Source organism: Sardina pilchardus, chromosome 20, assembly GCF_963854185.1.
Source record: "Sardina pilchardus chromosome 20, fSarPil1.1, whole genome shotgun sequence".
Lineage (NCBI taxonomy): Eukaryota > Metazoa > Chordata > Actinopteri > Clupeiformes > Clupeidae > Sardina > Sardina pilchardus.
The window spans coordinates 23721529-23741336 of NC_085013.1; the positions used below are offsets into that span (position 1 = coordinate 23721529).

General features: G+C 44.6%; 1 protein-coding gene across 1 annotated transcript; it reads right to left on the reverse strand.

Annotated features, from left to right (window-relative positions):
* Positions 1 to 11458: 11458 nt before the first annotated feature.
* Positions 11459 to 15825, reverse strand: dio2 (iodothyronine deiodinase 2). The gene is made up of 2 exons (XM_062522807.1): positions 15272 to 15825; positions 11459 to 13621 (listed from the first exon to the last, which is right to left on the reverse strand). Exons 1-2 carry the CDS (start codon positions 15605 to 15607, stop codon positions 13064 to 13066), a joined length of 894 nt encoding a protein of 297 aa, XP_062378791.1. The 5' UTR covers positions 15608 to 15825; the 3' UTR covers positions 11459 to 13063.
* Between the last annotated feature and the right edge of the window lie 3983 nt (positions 15826 to 19808).

Below are 19808 nucleotides of genomic sequence, written 5' to 3' on the forward strand. Positions count from 1 at the left end.
CCAGTTCCAGATCAGCTCAACTGATTATTTCACATCTTTTTTTTTCTGTTCGCTAAAAGTTCGTCTCTACCAAAAAGGAGAGAAAAGAAAAGACATGGAGAGTGGAACCAAAGTCAATCTGACTCAACATTGTGTTCTCAGAGATGTAGTTCAGTTGAACATTTTGAACATTTGAACATTTCTGATTGAGCTCGGGGTTTTTAATCTTTTATGGCTGCATCCCAGATCATTATCGTCTTCTCTTGCTGATTAGACACAGAGTTTGGCCATTCTTTAAAACTCTGTCATATTGAGTCTAGGCAAAAGGTCGGCTGTGTGTGTGTGTGTGTGTGTGTGTGTGTGTGTGTGTGTGTGTGTGTGTGTGTGTGTGTGTGAATCTGCTGATTTAAATCAGAGAAAACACTGCAGCTCTCTACTAACTGTAAGCAGGGTGATACATCATTTCAGAAGTTGCAGCAGCTGTAGCCTAAGCTAAACAAATAGTATAAATTATATTAATGATGCATACACTCTTAAAACTAGTGTTGGAAACAACACAGACTGTGTTGTCCCTGGACACAGAGATGTGTTAACAAAACAACTCAAGTTGTGTTTTCAAAACAACTTGTGTTATTTTCAACACATACTGTGTAACGAATAGAAAATAGCAGTGTGTTGGAAACGACACAAACCATGTTGTTCCTATCTGGACACAGAGATGTGTTAAAAACAACACAAGTTTCGTTTTAAGAGTACAATAGTGTTATAGGGGGAGATTGTAAAATGATTGAGCTGCTATTTACATACACCATTGAATATCATACATTGATCTCTATCTCAATAGCACCTTCTGTTACAGAAAAACTTGCAGCATAATACTGCTATTTAGCATTTTTTTATGTTTATGGTTATATGCAACTTACAGTGATATCAATATCATTTACATTTACATTAAAATGAACGATTCATTGTAAAGTCATATGGGCTAAAATAAAATAGAATTAAAAAAAAAACTATTGTTGATAGAATAAACAGAATTGACAGAATAATAACAATAACCATAAACATATATAAACCATCACTGTAAGGAAAGTGCAATAGCTGAACTGCTCTCTTGTCTTATATGGCTCCAAGCGTTATGTTAAACAAATAGCAAAACATGCAACAGTATGCGTATCTTACCTATAAAGCTTTTATGTCATTATGGTATATACATATAATAGTGCACTTTAGCAAAGTATTGACATTGTATGACTGAACATGACAAAGATTTTCTGTATGTATGTACACATGTGTGAGTGTATGTATGGGTGTGTATGTGAGTTGCATTATAAACGGGAAAGAACCGCTGTTCTTTAAAAGGTCATTAGAGATATTCAAGCTGTTTTCATTAAAATGTATGTTCTGCAAGCGATCAACCTCACCACTAAATCCATTAGGCCACATTGCATCACATGGACCATGCTACAATGTATAGACCGCCTGTAGGCCGTAATTGTTTCCATAATGTGTGAATGTGCTGTAAGTTGAGACCATTAGACTTGCGTTTAAGACCATTCTGGTTTTATAGATTTAATAAAAAACCTCTCGCTGAAACCATTACATTTCTGGAATCCTACTCTCTGCATCTAGACTAAATGCATAGATTCAGCTGCAGTAGGTTATTCACATACCCAACGGATGGCGCTCAAGAGCAACTTACTGACTCATGAGTCATGTCTAATGTTACTTTGCTGTGTTGGAGGCACCATATTCAGGTTCTTAGTCACTGACTCCTCAGTGTGTGTCTTAGTCAGTGTTAGCCAGTGCCTTCGCAATCTAAAACACACCAGAACCTTCCATGTCTCTCTCTCTCTCTCTGGTCGACCGTATGGGCCTGTAGCATTATTCTACCAGGCATAAACTGTGCTTCCAAACCAAGACGTGCAAAAAGTAAGCACATGCAGTTCTGACAGGTGCTCAGAAAGGAACACAAACAAATCAGAGAAACAAGCTCTGGCACACCTGGGAAAGAAACCTTTCTTGAAGTGCTCAGAAGAAGGTGATGCATTTTTCATACTAACAAGCCTGATGAAGAGCTTTTCTACTGTAGCTCAAAACTTCAAGTTCAAGGGAGAGGTTTTGTTTTCAAGGAACAGCGAGTCGAATTTAGTTTCTCATCAACATTGTTCCACAACATCTATGTATCCATCTATCTATCTATCTATCTATCTACAGTATCTATCTATCTATCTATATATCCATCTATCTATCTATCTATCTATCTATCTATCTATCTATCCATCTATCCATCTATCTATCTATCTATCTATCTATCTATCTGTCTATCTATCTATCTATCTATCCCCCACCAGAGCACAACAATCAAGTGCCACAAGTTTTTGTCTGAGAGATCTGTGTAGGCTGAATGCTGGGAGGCCCAAGGGACAGCCCAAGGGATCCTGTGGAGAGTCATGTCCACAGCCATGGGCAGTGCCTCTGAAGTGTACAGTACACTGTACCTCAGTGGCCAAAGTCCTCATAGACTGCCACCCGCCCACAGCTCAGGACAGCCTGCAAGCAATGTGTACAAGACAAGTAGTGTCTGAGGCACGAGCACCTCGCCAGAGTTTTATTGAGATTTAATGTGAAGAGGCATTTGAAGTAAAGAGCCTAATTTGATCAGTCATCAAATCACTGTTAAGTGGAATGACCACAAACTGCATTCACAGTGTTTATCCAGTCCCATATCATTAAGCAGCAAAACTATTAGAGTGAGCAGTGGACAAGCAAGAAGCCATATGCGCATTATGTGAAAAAACTAAATGTGGTCCTCTTTTTCTTGTTGACAGTGAAACGGAATTTTAAGGAAAAGCTATTTAGCAACATTCCAAAATTCAGAAATCTGAATCTGTATTCTAGAGCCTGCACCCGGAACAGGTCAGTCACAGATGTGGTTTTGAACTACAGTAGGACAGGCCGAATGAACCTGTTCACCCGGCTGCTTTGAAACAGAGGAGGAGGGTCTCAGTGACCTAGTTCTCCGCTGACCTAATACATTGTATAATGTTATGTGAAATATAAAATAATGTTACATAACGTCGCAGACCACACAAAAGCCGCCGTCCGCAAGCCACAATCCAAACTCTCGGAATTAAACACTGCCCACTGCCAAGCCCGGGCTCTTCTATTCCGAGAGCTTAAGGCACGCCACAGCTTATGGAAGCCCCATCGCTACACACATACAGTACAGCTTTGTCAGCAGGGCAAGCAACCTCCATCTTGCCACAGAATGCACTAAACGCATGGGAAACTAAAATATGATAATGCTTTGTTTTATAAATGATCTGAACACAATGTGGTGGGTTCAGTCTGAACTTCGGCCAGCCCAAACATGCTATTGTACAGATATTGTGAGAGCAATGGGTGCTGACATTGCTCGAGGGAAGTCTGTGTTAATCAAACATAATGGAAGACCGGAGTGCAATTTACATACGTATAATGAAGGTGAAACCTGTTTTGAAAACATGGAGCATGTTTTGATATAGCTGAGTTACCCTTCTGAGTTATTATGCCATACTGATGTGAGCTGTTAAATATTTAGTCACAACAGAAAGAACAACATGACAAAGAGTCAACATGACAGTAACACACTTTACACAAGCACACACACACATATGCACTCATGGTCGCACTTAAAAACACTTTCACACATACACATGCGCAGACAGACATACACACATACGGTACACACACATGGTCACTAAACACACACACACACATGGTCACTAAACACACACACACACACATGGTCACTAAACACACACACACACACACACACACATACACTGATGAAAAAAGATAGTACATGATCACATCCATCCTTCAGCTGTCTCTAGTGGTTTCCCCCTGGAGGCGTCTTTGATGCCTGTGTGCTCCATTGATGAAGAGATGTCAGCCCAGCCCAGCCCAGCCCAGCCCAGCCCAGCCTCGCTCACTCATGCACTCACCCACCCACTCACTCACTCACCCACCCACTCACTCACTCACCCACTCACTCACTCACTCACCCAGTCACCCGCTCACACGCTCACACACTCACTCACTCACTCACTCACTCACTCACTCACTCACTCACTCACCCACTCACTCACCCACTCACCCACTCACTCACTCACTCACTCACTCACCCACTCACTCATCCACTCACCCAATCACTCTCTCGCTCGTTCACTCACTCACTCACTCACCTACTCGCTTGCTTACTCACTCACTCACTCACTCACTCACCCGCTCACTCGTTCACCCGCTCACTCGCTCACTCGCTCACCTACTCACTCACTCACTCACTCACTCATTCACTCACTCACTCACTCACTCACTCACTCACTCACCTACTCACTCACTCACTCACTCACTCACTCACTCACTCACTCACTCACTCACTCACTCACTCACCCACTCATTCAGTGCAATACTGGGTACCTCGGTGTGCTGTGTGCGTCGTGAGTGAAATGTGATGGGGGCCGGTGGACGGCCCCGAGACAGCCAGGGCCATATGATAAAAGGCCTGCTGCATTATTAATATGACCAGGCACAGGCACCGCCAGCGTGGGAGATGAGACGAGACGAGACGAGAGGAGAGGAGACGAGAGGAGAGGAGAACTATATGGAGGCCACCTCACAGGAATACTAACAGTGAGAACCACGTGGACTCAGCAGAGGCAGTAGAGGAAGTAGCAGAGGCAGAGAAGGGGCAATAGCAGCAGGGGCAGAAGTAGCAGCAGGGGCAGAAGTAGAAGTATGGGCAGAGGTAGTAGTAGGGGTAGAAGTAGCAGAGGCAGTAGAGAAGGGGCCATAGCAGCAGGGGCAGAAGCAGCAGCAGGGGCAAAGGAAACAGGGGCAAAGGAAACAGGGGCAGAAGCAGGGGTAGAAGTAGCAGAGACTGAAGAAGCAGGGATAAGAAACAGTAGCAGAGGCAGGGTTAGAAGCCACAGGGGCAAGGAGTAACAACTGCAGAAGAAGCAAGGGCAAGAGTAAAAGCAGCAGGGGCAGAAGTAGGGGCAGGGGCATCTGAAGCTGAAGCAGCAGAAGTCAGAGCGCGGGCATGGGCGCGGGCAGACACAGCGGGAATGTGACTATTAGAGACTGAGCTTGGGGCAACAGAGACACAACAGAGAGCATTGTAGCCAAAGACACAGCACATCAATCCAAAGAGACCAGGAGCGCTGAAGCCAGAGGGACGTCTCATTCTCTCTTTGTGTTTGATCACTGGGACATACAGTAGTTTTGAAGTTTCGCTAGATTACCTCAGCATGTCACTGCATCATTCATTCACACATTGCTTTATTCCCTCTGTAGCGAAGGGAGAGGTCAGGCCAGCCCAGGTCTCCAAGGATACCAAACCTGCCAGGCTCGTTGGTATGGCAGTCAGAGCGCATACTGAGCTGATGACCCTCCCATCACATGTTTTCAGTTTGTCTGTATAGATAGATAGATAGATAGATAGATAGATAGATAGATAGATAGATACTTTATTGATCCCCAAGGGGAAATTCAAGAATGTATGTACTGTACTGTAAGTTAGCCTTTTAGTTGTCTTTCTATTTCTATGTTAATGTTGTACTGATTCATTCACCAACTCACTCATTCACTTCTTCAAGCACTCATTTATTAATTCATTCATGCATACATGCATTCATTCATTCATTCATTAAAATGATGACATTAATAGGGAAATGTGTTGCCACAAAGACCATCCCAATGTCAACCTGACTGAGCTTTAATTTAGTTATTCCATTATTAAATTATTTTTGCATCAATCCAAACTTTGGACTTTGTATTGACTCCTGTATTCTTTTGCCAGTCACCCCAAGTTTATGCATCCAACTTTTATTCATTATCCTTCATTTATTTAGCCATGTGCCACTGTAAGGGCCTTTGTGGCGGTAGAAGGCCATCAGTATGGATGGAGAGACGTCTAAAGGGCTACTCAGAGAAAAGCGACCCCCCCCCCCCCCCCTCCCCCTCATCCCACCCCCCACCCCCCACCCCACACCCCGACTCCAGAAGGCATCTCAGGATACTGACCTCACATTGCCAAGAGCACAGCACAGCACAGCACAAAGTGGTTCTTGTTTGTGTTTTCTTTTTTTTCCCGGTCTTTTGGTTGCCCCATCGTTTGAATTAATATCTCGTTAACTATGTAATGTACCTTAGCGTACGCATGTCACCATGCATCCTCCCTTTAGCCATTCATTCATTCATTCATTCATTCATTCATTCTTTTGTTCATTGAATCACTCAGTTACTTAGTCGGTCAATTATTTATTCTCTCGGTCATCTATTAATCCCATTGATGAATTGATTGGCTGATTAATTGTTTGGATTTAGCGAGTGGTCGAGCTGATTGATTGGGTGGCCTTTCTTTCGCACGTTCGTGCATTGATCGGGATCTGATTGATCGGAGGCTTGAGATGCTGTGAGGGGCGACTCAGGCCACCCCTGAGGAGTCACTTCAGGACACCAGCCCCGCCGTGCCAACAGCCCACTCACAAGCCCCCTGGCACAAGCCACACTGTGTGTGTGTGTGTGTGTGTGTGTGTGTGTGTGAGTCTGTCTGTCTCTCTTTCTTTCTTTCTTTCTTTCTTTCTTTCTTTCTTTCTTTCTTGCATTCTCTTCAGTCACTTTCCCTCTTTCACTCTGTGTGTGTGTGTGTGTGTGTGTGTGTGTTAGTTTGTATGTGTATTTGTGTGCGTGTGTGTGTATGTGTGTATACGTGCATCTGTATGTGTGTGTGTGTGTGTCGGTGTGTGTGTGTGTGTGTGTGTGTCGGTGTGTCTGTGTGTGTGTGTGAGAGAGAGAGAGTGTGTGTATCAGGCCAGACAGGGTCCCCTGGCATTCAGCACTTGGCCAATTAGTGTGATCCCAGTTTCCTTCAGCACGACGGCCATAAGGGCTCTTCAGCTCCACAGCCCTTCACACATTCATCTTTAGAGAGCCAACGCAATTATATAGGCATTTCCATCACCAGCCTACAGTATGTGCTGTATTCAGATGTCCTAATGCAGTTCTATAGGCATCACATCATCATCACCAGCGTATAAGTACATGACCTGAAGTAAACTTATGGCCGACTCTGTTTTTATTTCCTAAAGATAATTAGCAGAAGTACTGTAGGTAGTAAGCCGTAAAAGACCTGTCTATGTCACACACAGTAGGTACACACATACAGTACAGACATACAGATGCACACATACACACTCACACACACACACACACACACACATACATATATACATACACACACACACACACACACACACACACACACACACAAACACTCACACACACTGTATCTCTTCAGAAGTGTTTTGGACCTGAACAGCTTCCTCTCTTAGTGACGACCTCTAAACTACTGACATGTTTTTTTTTATCATTCTTTTTATTTTTTCCTCTGAGGAATTCTGTATGACTTACACATACTTTGCTAAGGAGGAAGAAAAGAGCTGGGGATGTAAGAAAAATAAGATATCTGGCTGAAACATCACTAGGGGTAGCCTAAGGGCTCGTGAAGTCAGTGCAAATGACAAAGCTTAAATGTGACGCTGTTAAATGTGAGATGCTATGTCATCTAGACTGCATGGATCTTTGAGTGCAATATCTTTGCTTTGGAATATTCCACAAACGCTGTTAGTCTCTAATCAAGCAATAATTTGTGGAAGCACCAACAGAATAATGTGATTAAATCAGTGCAAATCATGCACCATAATAAAACATTCATAACTATGCAAAGATGAGATTCAACTTTGACTTATGGGAAACCGTTAATGCAACCATAAACATCTCCTCTTGGTGACCTTATTAGCTGTCCTGCACATGGGAACAAAGTGAGAAGCGAGTGTGTACAGCATTACAAATGTTTCTCTGCTGACCGAGGTGTGTGTGTGTGTGTGTGTGTGTGTGTGCGTGTGTGCATGCGTGCGTGCGTGTGTGTGTGTGTGTGTGTGTGTGTGTGTGCGTATGTGCGTGCGTGTGTGCGTGCATGTGTGCGTGCGTGCGTGCGCCCTTGTGTATATGTGCTTCCAAGCCCATAGTGCCCCCTGGAGGCCAGCGGAGGGAGTGCGTGTGAACTCAAGGGGGATCAGTGTGGATTTGGAGGTGGTTTTGCGAGCGGTGGACGGACAGAGAGATCCTGCCAGTAAGGAAATCCACTGCTTGTGTTGGAGCATGACAGACACGCTGCTGACAGCAGGGCAGCACATTGTCCACAGATATGCCTCGAATCTACCACCCCCACCCTCACCCCACCACCCTCACCCCTCACCCCTCACCCCTCACCTCCTCCCCTCAACCTCTCACCCTCCAACAGGCAGGGAGCAAGGCCCTTGAACAGAACAGAACAGAACGGCTCTGCCATCATTTTATACACACAAGCTTTTGAGAAAGCACACCATTTCTGTTAACATTTTTGTGGCAAACACTCTCCCCACTCTGTTGATGCGGTCACGACTTGTGAGGTTATACTGTACGTGTGTGGGAGACTCAGAGACCAGGGTCAGCTCCCAGACAAGGCAAAGGCATGTTAAAGCTCATGTAAGCCATAGGCCTGCCGGGGAGGAGCAACAGGCTCGTTGAGTCTGGCCACTTACTGAAAACACTGATCTCAGTGTAGTACACATATTGGGATGTTACTGTAATATCAGCTGCACAAACAGGAAAGTCTATCTGATTAGTATGCTGAAGTCATAATCAAACCTGTTCTGTGTTTATTGTTGCATTTTATGACCCATAATAGTCATACCAGCTTTTTTACAGCGACTAATGGTTAATGTAGACTGCAGCTGTGTGTGTGTGTGTGTGCAACTGTGCGCGTGCGCATGTGCGTGTGTGTGTGTGTGAGAGAGAGAGAGAGAGAGAGAGAGAGAGAGAGAGTGTGTGTGTGTGTGTGTGTGCATGTGTGTGCACGTGTGAGTGTGTATGTGCATGTGTGTTGGACCGGAGTGAGTAAAATCTTTTTCCCAGATAGATTAGATGTCTGGAAGATGACAGCATAGGTGCTATTCACAGTGGACCGCCAAGACTTCGCTCAAGAAAAACATGTCAGTTCCAGTCAACTTCAGTGTGAGTCACGAACCTTCATTTCCCATCTCTGACCCATCGTAACAAGAAGGCTTTAAGGACTCAGATGTTCCATTCACCCTTAGACTTTCAGCAGGAAAATAACAATTGCTATTGCTGGATTGAAAAACATGAAAGGAGGTCCTTGATTCATGTCATTACAGTGGCCTAACAGTAAATGGTGATACAACAGCAGCTGTATAAAGCCACTGAATTCTACCTGAGGGCAGTGAGTTGAGTGGACAAGAGTGGTCAGGTTTACTACGTCAGCTATAATAATCAATTCATTTCAAAGTACATATTATAGACTTTTACTGTACAAAATAGGCCTTGTGTTTTGGTCTGAAATGCTTTTCCTGTTTCCTATAGTAATCAATTCATTTCAAAGTACATCCTATATACTTTTTACTGTACAAAATATGCCTTGTGTTTTGGTCTGAAATGCTTTTCCTGTTTCCTGTAGTAATCAATTCATTTCAAAGTACATCCCAGACGGTTACTGTACAAGATATGCTTTACTAGATACTGTACATCAGTGTGTGTGCCCTGCCTGTGTACATCTTTGTTCTCATGGCATACTGAGTTAGCTCCTCGAGGAGGAGGTGGAGGAGGAGGGGGAGGAGGAGGTGGAAGAGGAGAAGAAGGCGGGGGAGGTGGAGGAAGAGGGGGAGGTGGAGGAGGATGAGGAAGGGGAGGTGGAAGAGGAGGAGGTGGAGGAAGAGGAGGTGGAGGAGGAGGAAGAGGTGACGGATGTAGTGGTGCTGGTGCAGAGCAGGCTGAGCTGGGTCATGAAGGGAAGGCTGCAGTGGTTCAGGCTGAGTCATGCCTCAGACAGAGAAAGGCCTCTTTTGGGAGAGTTGCAGCGAAAGGAGCGAGTGGGAGAGAGAGAGAGAGAAAGAGAGAGAGAGAGAGAGAGAGAGAGAGAGAGAGAGAGAGAGAGAGAGAGAAAGAAACAGAGGGAGAGAGAGTGGGCGGTTGGCCAGCTTGACCCAAAAGAGAGGCCTGCTCCACTTTCATCCCTGTGTGTGTGTGTGTGTGTGTGTGTGTGTGTGTGTGTGTGTGTGTGTGTGTGTGTGTGTGTGTGTGTCATGAAAACAAAATACATGAATAAAACAATACATCGTTTAAAAGAACTGATGCTAATGAGTCACTACTGAATGGATGTTGAAATAATATTTTGTCCAAATGTAAAATAATCAACTCATTTTATTTGCTGAGAAGATGAAGCAGAGCAAGTGAGTGTGCTGGTCCAAGATAAACTCAACATTAGGGACAAGGGTGATTTTTTTCTATGATTCATATTTCAAAGAGACTTTGTTTAGCATGGAAAATATGTTTAGCTTCTTGATGAATGGGGGTGAAGAAGATATGGCACAAGATTGTTTTCTGAGAAAACATTTGAGTCCTGATTTAGCCCCGAAAGTTTCCCTTTTTTCGCCGAAATGAATGTTTATTCACAAACGAGCTTTGCATTTGCAGGGGTCAGCGCTATTGTGAGTAAAGAAAGTACTCCTTAAAACGTTGATGGAGCACGATTACTCCCTAATGAATTCACTCGCAGTCTTTGGGGGATAAGCACACTGTCCCGACGGGACCCGTGAGAGGACTACAGTGTTTCGGAGATTGTCCCAGAACGAGGACACTTCCTGGGACCCTGCTTAGGATTCCTCCCAGGGCCTGTTTACCAAACACGTTCCTTAGAAAGCACACGGTGCCCTGGTCCTTCCTGGAGTGGATTTGCAACGACTCCATTGTGCTCGGCCCCTGCACTCTCATGTGTCCACCTCTAACAATGGCAGAGACCCAGAAACCCGGCTTGACAGATTTTTTTTTCTCTCTCTCACTTGTTTTTTTTTTTTTTTTGGCTTTTTCCAAGGAGTAAGGAGACAAACGGGGTGAATAACGTCTCAGTGGTTCAGGATTCAATAGTTCTGCCTGTGTAGCCAATGTCCGGCCACAAGGAGGGCTTCTGTTACCTGGCCCGGCCCCAGAACATGCTCCGTGCCTGCGCCTTTTCGCTATTCTGTTATTGGCAGGCCCGAAAGGTTCAGGGGGTCAGCCAGAATCCACGGTGCCACACTACTTGATAGGGCCTGCACATGTTGGAGCTCATCACTTAAAGCGTATCACTGTACATGTTTTATGGAAATAAAAACAAGTGGACTCAATGACCCCTTCGGTTCGGGCTACTTCCTTCTCCCTCCCCTCTTTTCCACTAACCAATAGAGTACATACACCCCCATCGCCACCCCCCCCTGCCCAAAACAAAGGTGTCTCTGGTTGAAGTCGTCCAATGACTTCTCTCCCTCCACTTCCCCGCAGCCTCACATTGCAGTTTCCCACAGTCAGAAAGGAGGAAGAAGGACACATCAGGCTCAGGTTCAGCAGCACAGTATCCACTTTATTTTGTTTTTCCCCTCTCCTCAGTTTGTTTTTTTTTCTCAGTTGTAAAAAGCAGCACTACATGGACATGGGAGAAAAACAAGGAGAAACATTTGGAATGCACCTGCCCCTACGGTGGAGATGGAGATGATGGCAGTGGTATGAACTCGTTAACAGGCGTGTGGTTTGGCGTCGAGTCAGACCGATGTCACTTTTCATCCAACCAGAGACAGGGCTGGAAAAACCCTTTCGTCAATGATTTTCATTCGTACATCAAGTCCGTCTTGACACCAAACCAGTCTCTGCATTCTGTCAGATGGACGTATGACCATGGAAGTGATTTTTTGGACAGTTAAAGCCAATCACGTGACTTACTCATACACTCTCTTTTCGTCAAACCTCCTGGTACAAGTCAATTCCAAATCTCCTGCATCCTATATGCAGTGTTCCAACTTCACCAGACTACTCCGAACTTCCAAGGATATGTCCGTGTGTCCGAGATTCATAAACAAGCTTTTCCCTTTCCAACGACCCATGTTCATGCACATCACCCATTCATCACCAACGCTGACCACCATCCTCTCTGGATTACAGCAGCTATGCATTGCAGCTACCTAGCCTTTAAACGAAACTATGATCAAAAGAATGAATACATGAATGAATGAATGAACAAATGAATGAATGAATGAATGATTGAATAAATGTATGAATGAAAGAACGAATAACTGAATAACTAAATAACTAAATAACTGAATGAATGAATGAGTGAGTGAGTGAAGCAAGTTTTCTGCCAGTGAGATAGATAAATGTCTCCTGTTGGATCTAGCGCTTTAAGCATGGTTTAGATTGGATGAATCAGGCATGGTGTGTCTGGTGATTATACTAGTATGAGCTGGCAAGAGACAATGGAAAAGAGTACTGGAGTTACAGTCATCAAAGCTGGGACATCCGCACGAGTACATCTGAACGCAAAATATACCTAACAGATTGTCACCTTCAACAAAAGCTTTGCAAGTGCATACACATACAAATTGGGCATATATTACAATGGAGTAAAAACGACAAACATTACAACTCAATAAAATAAATTAATTTCTCTCTTTTTTGTATAAAAGCTGGGTAGTTGTGCTTTTTCTCTGTTCAGCAATTTGGTTTTTCTTTTCAAAGGGTAATTTGTGTGGCATTCTGTAGCGTTGAGATTTTGACTGGAAATATTTTTTGAAAGACATTAATAGTGAATGTTATGTTGTATAGTTATCGATAGTGCATTAGGAATACGCTTTGAGTTTGCTATGTCCAGCCTGGACTTTGTCCGTTAACAACACAATCCATGTCATTCGAAGGTCGTGGAGAGTGTCTGTTTTCCTCTGATGAACTGTTGGTGGTTGCAGGATGTTACGTTACACGTGGTAGGGACACGTGGCCGTGGCCGTGGCAGTGGCAGTTCTGAGCGCAGTACACCTTCCTTGTTTTCACCGCTGTACAAAAATAAATTACTCTCTCTTTTTAAGGAAGGAGATCTGCAACTCTCTCTTTCACGCTCTCTTTCACTCTCACTCTCTCTCTCTCGCTCTCTCTCTCTCTCTCTCTTGGCTGGAAATTATCACTCCCTGTAACTTTGTTCAAGCCAGTGCCTGACTTCTTTCAGGTTGTAGAAAAAGGGACCCTTTCCTCCCAGGTAGGCTATTTTTTTCTTCTGGACGATGCACACCCTTTCGTAAGAGACGCCGTAGGCCACGTTGGCGTTGTTGTCCATGCAGTCGGCTACGAGCTGGCACTGCGGGGGCAGGGAGAACTGGTCCAGGAGCTGCTTGGCAGCCAGGACGCGTTCCTCCAGGCTGCGGTGCTTCCTGACTTCGAAGGAGCAGGGGGACATGGGGGGGGCGGCCCAGCCATCGGAGGGGTGCGCCTCGTCGATGTAGACCAGGAGGAAGTCGGCCACGTCGGAGAACTCCTCGACCAACCGCCGGAAAAGGGGCAGTTGGCTAATGAAGGGGGGTCAGGTGGCGGAGCCGAAGTTGACCACCAACGGGCGGTCGGACGACTCGAAGTCCAGGAGGCGGCACTCGTCCTCGGGGTCGCGGGCGGGGCTGCGGCATCGGCTGCTCAGACCGTTGACCTTCACGACCTTGGAGTTGGGCGCCTCGCTGCCGAGCTTGACCTGGATAGCAAGAGGGAGAAGGAGGAGAGCAAAAAAAAAAAAAAACTTGTTGTTATTAAATTATAATTCGATGCAGGAGCTTCACCTCAAATCATGTTTAAATGGTCAGTGACATAATCATTTTGGCAAAACAAAGATGGACCCTCGCAATTACACACGCACATGCTCTCTCTCTCTCTCTCTCTCTCTCTCTCTCTCTCTCTCTCTCTCTCTCTCTCTCTCTCTCTCTCTCTCTCTCTCTCTCTCTCTCTCTCTCTCTCTCTCTCTCTCTCACATACACACACACACACACACAGAGGGAGGGAGAGTGAGAGTTCCTCGCGTTCCTGGTGGAGTTTGTCATTACATGGGAGAGGCAGTTTACTCTAAATCATCTGAAGCCTTGCTTGGTTTTCTGCTGCTATGGTTACAAGTATTTTGTCTAAGTATAATCAACACCCAGCAGACTCATACACTATGTGTGCTATCCAAGTCCAGCCCACAAGCCACTAGGATAGAGACAGAAGCTAGTAACTATCATCAACTTTGACTAATACTCTTCACAATTCATTTCTGAACGGTTTTACAGTACATTGTAAGTGCAATAATTAAGTTAAAGGTTAAAGTGATTTTTCACATAGACGAATACAAATGAAAACAATCTTGCCGGGCAGCTACAGCGCTACACTCTGTGGGGCACGCATGCTCTTGCGCACCCATGATCATGCCCCCCAGATTGTACTGCTGTAGCCTACAGTAGCTGCCTGGATGCTTTAGCTGTTGGAACTAGCCACTCGAGCTAGGTAAAACCGATTGGTTTCGGGTTTTTTCTTTCTTTTCTTTTTTTCAAACGACAGTAGGCTACTCAGTGAAACGGAGTTCTATGTGAAAAATCGCTGGACTTCTTTAATTATCTTTAACATGAAAATGCATACAAAGTGTAGCCTACCCTACTTTTTAAAAGTGATGCACATGGTGATAGACATGGTAAAGGATTTATAATCAATACACTGTAGGCTACATAGATAAAGTAAAAGCAAGAGACTAAAACATACCCATAGAAAAGGAAACAGTAGCAATAAAGTCATGCTTGAAACACAGATTGTACAGTGTAGGAGTGGGGGGGAGTGTCACTGGGACCGTTACCTACTGATTTTACCAAATTAATCGTGCCTGTGTTCAAGGATGATTGCGTAAAGGACGCGATTCTTCGTAAGAAGATGTTAAGAATTAGTCACTAGTGTGAATGAACTTTTGTCCCTTCCTCAGGCTTGGGGGTTAAGTTAAGGCATCAGAGTTGGGCACAACGATCAATGACCACATACTGATTCTGTTCTAATGTGATAGTGCTTTGTTTGATTTTTAGGTTAAAAAGTAACATGTAGGCCCTACAGGAATTGTGACATTTGGTGACATTTTCAGCTGATTAAGGACATTGACTGCCGGTCTATGTACCGTTTGAGGAACAAAGTTCAATCATTTAATTCAGCTGGGGGAAAAAGATATCCTATTGAATGGTCTTGCACAATGCAATTATAGATAGCTCGTTCCTAATGTAACTATGAACTTCCTACCTTATTAGAACCCAAATGTGCAATTGCCATTTTTTTTGTTCTTGTGCTTGTTTGGGTATCCCGCTAATGAAGTGGCAAGTCGTGCCGCTCTACATACCTGTTTGTAGGCATCCAAGAGAAAACTGTTCCATATGGAGCGCACGCCGGCTGAGGTTAACATGCGCTGCCACTCGCCTACGGGCGCCGACCCCGAAAAACTCAGCAGTGATACCACGCGTTTCACCAGCACCACCGAGTCGTAGAGGACGAAGAACAGACAGTTTGAAAAGAACCCCGGCAGAATCTGCAAAGTCACCAACAGGTCCACGCTTAGCATGCCCATTTTCCGGTTCGCGGGTGGCGCGTCCACTCTTGAATCTTGAAAGTTCACCTTTTCCTGCACATTTTGGCCGTCGGTCCTCTTCCCCAACCGGTTGTTGTTACAAACTCTCATTAATGACTTGGAAAGTAAATTTGGGTGGATCCTCACTTGCGCCACGGTGTAACTTTGGGTGCATACAACTGCCCTCTGCAGAGAAGTAAGTGTAGCAGAATGCAGACTTGAGACCAGCCAAGAGCAAGGTTGTCAAACTTTCCCCCTGCCCCCTGTAATTACTGTTCCTCTCCGGTGAGAAACCGTCTCTGTCGCTGTGTCTTTTTATACCGTAAATCATTCCCTGCGCTGGACTAAATTTCTGGCTTATCTTGTGGGGAGATCATGACGTCATATGAGGGCTTTCTCTCCGGACAGACTAGGAAACTAAATTGATGGAAGGGGACAGCGGGGAATCTGATATCACCGAAGAAGACACACACATGTCAATAATTACCGATGCAGCCTTTTAATTAGACTAAGCGAGATGGATAGAAAACACATTTGCTTGTATTCAACAGAAGATAGGTCATGGGTACTTTCCATTAGCCCGCTCCACATATCTAGTTGACGTCAAAGTTATTGTATTCAACAACTGTAGCCTAATGTTGACATTACAACGGCGTGCGCTATGATGCACGACATTTGAATAGGCTACTGCTGTTGTGTTTGTATGATAAGGTTAGCTACTTTCGCCGCTGTCTGAGCACGCTCTAAATGAAGGGGAGGGAATCGTGGCGAGACGGTATGAGGGTGCTTGAATAGCTGGTCGTTGAGCGCCTGGCTCACGTCAAAAGCGTGCTAGAGTGGTTTTCCGACCTTTGCTTGTCCCAGACACGGATGCGTTGGAACAGGTTATTTCCTCGGAGGTTTTTTCCTCCGAAACAGCAGAAGTCATGCACCACGAAGGAAGCACTCTATTTGAACTCTACGCGAAAAAAAAAACAAGAACAAATCAAAACAAAATCTACCAAAGCCTTGTCATTGTCGCTGCAGATAACGGACTGTGATACATTGCCAAGATGTCAGGCTATTGCTTTTAAGGACATATTGTGTTATTTATTTACAACTATCTCTGCTCTCTATTTGCCGATTTGTTAAATACATTCTGTATGAATGGTAACTCATAAACATGTTCACTTCATGTGCAATTATTGTTTTGTTATTGTTGTTGTTATTATTGTTTGTTATTGCCGTTATGGCATCTCTATGGCACTGTTATGCATGGCATAATGAACAATGATAAAAAAGATGGCACCTGTGATAGTTGTCAATCACATGGAAGAAGTCATAGAAAGCCACAATCTGCAAATTTGCCATTTACATGTTGAACTGAGGTGCATTGGCTGTTTTAGATTAATCAATAGATAGATAGATACTGTAGATAGATAGATAGATAGATAGATAGATAGATAGATAGTGTAAAATAAAACAAGACAAACCTACCATATACAGTATGTGCACTATGTGACTTTTAAATGTTCAGCTGTTAGTGGGGGTAGAAATAAAGGTGTATCACATTGCAGCGTGCAAAGGAAAGTCTGCCTTTGTTTTGGCCACTAACCCTTTAATGGGCTCATTAGATGTTCCATTTGAGCTCTTAAGCCATGACACTTTGGTGGATAAACTGTTACTAACACTATAGTCTTAAGGGGATTGCGAAGTCAGTGGTCTCGCCCTAAACCGACCCTGTCTCTTTATGGCAGGGGCTTCCAGTCACAGGTAGAGGTGCCAGTTGAAGATAGGGTGACCATACGTCCGGATTTCGGGAGGACAGTCCGGGTTTCGTGCCCTTTGTCCGGACCTCTCTCGTGCGACCTTATTTTTGCCCCTTTTGTCGTCATTTCGGATAAAAAAAAAATTAAAAAAGGGCAAATCCGGACGTATAGTTGAAGACCACTGCTGGGTCAAGGATCGGTAGTCCGGCTTTCACCAGGGCTCACCCACAGCCTAAAGGAGTGCTTGGGTGTGCGCCCAAAGATCTACTATAAGCATTGTATACTGTAAGTATATATACTTTTTTGATCCCGTGAGAGAAATTCGGTCTCTGCATTTATCCCAATTTGTGAATTAGTGAACACACACAGCATGCAGTGAATACACACACGAGCACAGAGCAGTGAGCTGCCTGCCCAACAGCGGCTCGAGGGGTTAGGTGCCTTGCTCAAGGGCACTTCAGCTGTGGACTGGTGGGGGATCGAACCAGCAACCCTCCGGTTACAAGCTCGAAGCCCTAACCAGTAGGCCACGGCTGAGCAACATGTCGCATCACATCCAGCTTTGACATTGTAACTGAAAACATAGTTTTTAAACTGATATTCACTCATATGGCATGCAGTTTGCATACTGACACCAGTGTGGCATGCTCCACTTTCAACGTTCTGTCACATTAGATTCCATTGTTTTCAACACAACCCCATACAGAACCATGAACCCTTTCGACAGCTCTATTTGGAAAACCATTTAGTTCCATTTTTGTTGGCACAGATAATTGTTTATCGAAGGCTTGTCAGTTAAAAACGTTTTGCTGCTGGTGTCTGGGCAGGTGGCAGAAAATGTCAGACCCATGTTAATGCCTAGCCTGGGTGTTCCCATCCTGCCTTGCACAGTGATTTCATTCACGCTGCTAAGGCAGTCTGGAAACTACCACCCTAATTTTTGCCTGAGATGGCGGACCAATCACAGAACAGAGGGGAAAGCAAGACGATGATGAGCTATGCACAGATGCATTTGATAGACATCCGTGGTGCCCAAAGAATGAATCTGGGCTTTTTTTTTTTCAAATACGAGAAAATAAATGTCTGGTTGCCAGACCATGTCTCATTTGAGAAGTGGTAGGCACTAGCCACGCTAGTTGGTGCCCATGTGTGGTGTGCTTACGGCCTACTGGTCCTGGATTGCCTGTGCTACACCCGCTCTTGTGACTGACTACCCTGTTAGCACACAGGCCTACTCAGATGTAACTGAGAGTGGGTCTGGAAAAGGTTAAAGAGGACATAGAATGGATGAATTGAGTATGCACAACCTCTCATAATTCATGAAAACAATGATTTCCATTCTATGTCACCTTTAAGTGACTTAAGACTTTCAGCAGAGGCGTAACTAGCAGTGAAATTAAACTTAAATTGGTGCATTTAACTCTAACCAAATCATTTCAGAAGCGTAGCAATCTCGTAAACAAATGCAGTTGTTTACTCTATTCCAAAAAGAGACACGGCCATGCTGATTAGCGATGGTATTTGCGTGCCCGTGTTTTAGGGACGTTGGAAATAGGCATCAGTGGGCTCTTTGCCAGGCGGAACTGGGGAGCAAATCCCAAATTTGCCAAAGGCTGGTGTGGGTATTCCCAGGCTAGTGACTGACATGTCAGAGAGTATAAAGGACAGTTTGGGTTTGGGACCACCCTCCCCTAATCTCTTCCTCTTTCCCTTTGTCTGTATCCAATCACCAACCCCCTCTCTCCCCTCTCTCTTCTCCCCCTCCTCCCCTCTCTCGCCCTCTCTCTCCCCTCTCTTTCCCCTCTCTACCTCCCCTCTCTCTCATCTCCTCTATCTCTCGTAGACTCCCTGTCTGTGATTAGTAAACTTAAGTATTTCTCAAGTTAAGCTTATGCTAACAGATGGCCGCTGTCCACTATACCCAGTCCAATTAACTGGCTGCCTCCAGTCGTGTCCACATATGTGTAAAGGGCAAAGCACCAAAGCACTACCCTGGCTGAAACCAGACTCGTTAGCAAAAGAGCTCTCAGATTGGTCTGGTTCCCAGGCCACTAAAGCACACTGTCTTAAGGGAAAGGGTACCGAGTGTTTTAAATGGCATTTGAGAGGAAACTCATTAATGAAGTCAAAATGCCCCGTTGTATCTTTAGAAAACCAGTCATGTTTTTGAATGGTCTTGCATCATACCCTCAGTTTGCCTTGAGATGGGAGAAATACGGATTTCAATGAAACCCATGAATAGGACTTCCTGCTTTCAATGATGTAAAATGATGATTTTTTACATCATTGAAAGCAGGAAGTCCAACATTGAAATCCGTATTTCTCCCATCTCAAGGCAAACTGAGGGAATGATGCACGACCATTCAAAAACATGACTGGTTTTCTAAAGATACAAAGCTTAATGCTAATCGGTGAAGTGTCCCTTTAATAGAAGTGATTGAGTGGGCTAATCTGTGTATCCTTCAAAGTCCAACCATTCATGCTCTATCCACTGCGCAGAGGAGCCAGACTTACCCAGAGACAAGGCAATATGGTCCCTTTTCTCCCCACACAAGACAATAGCA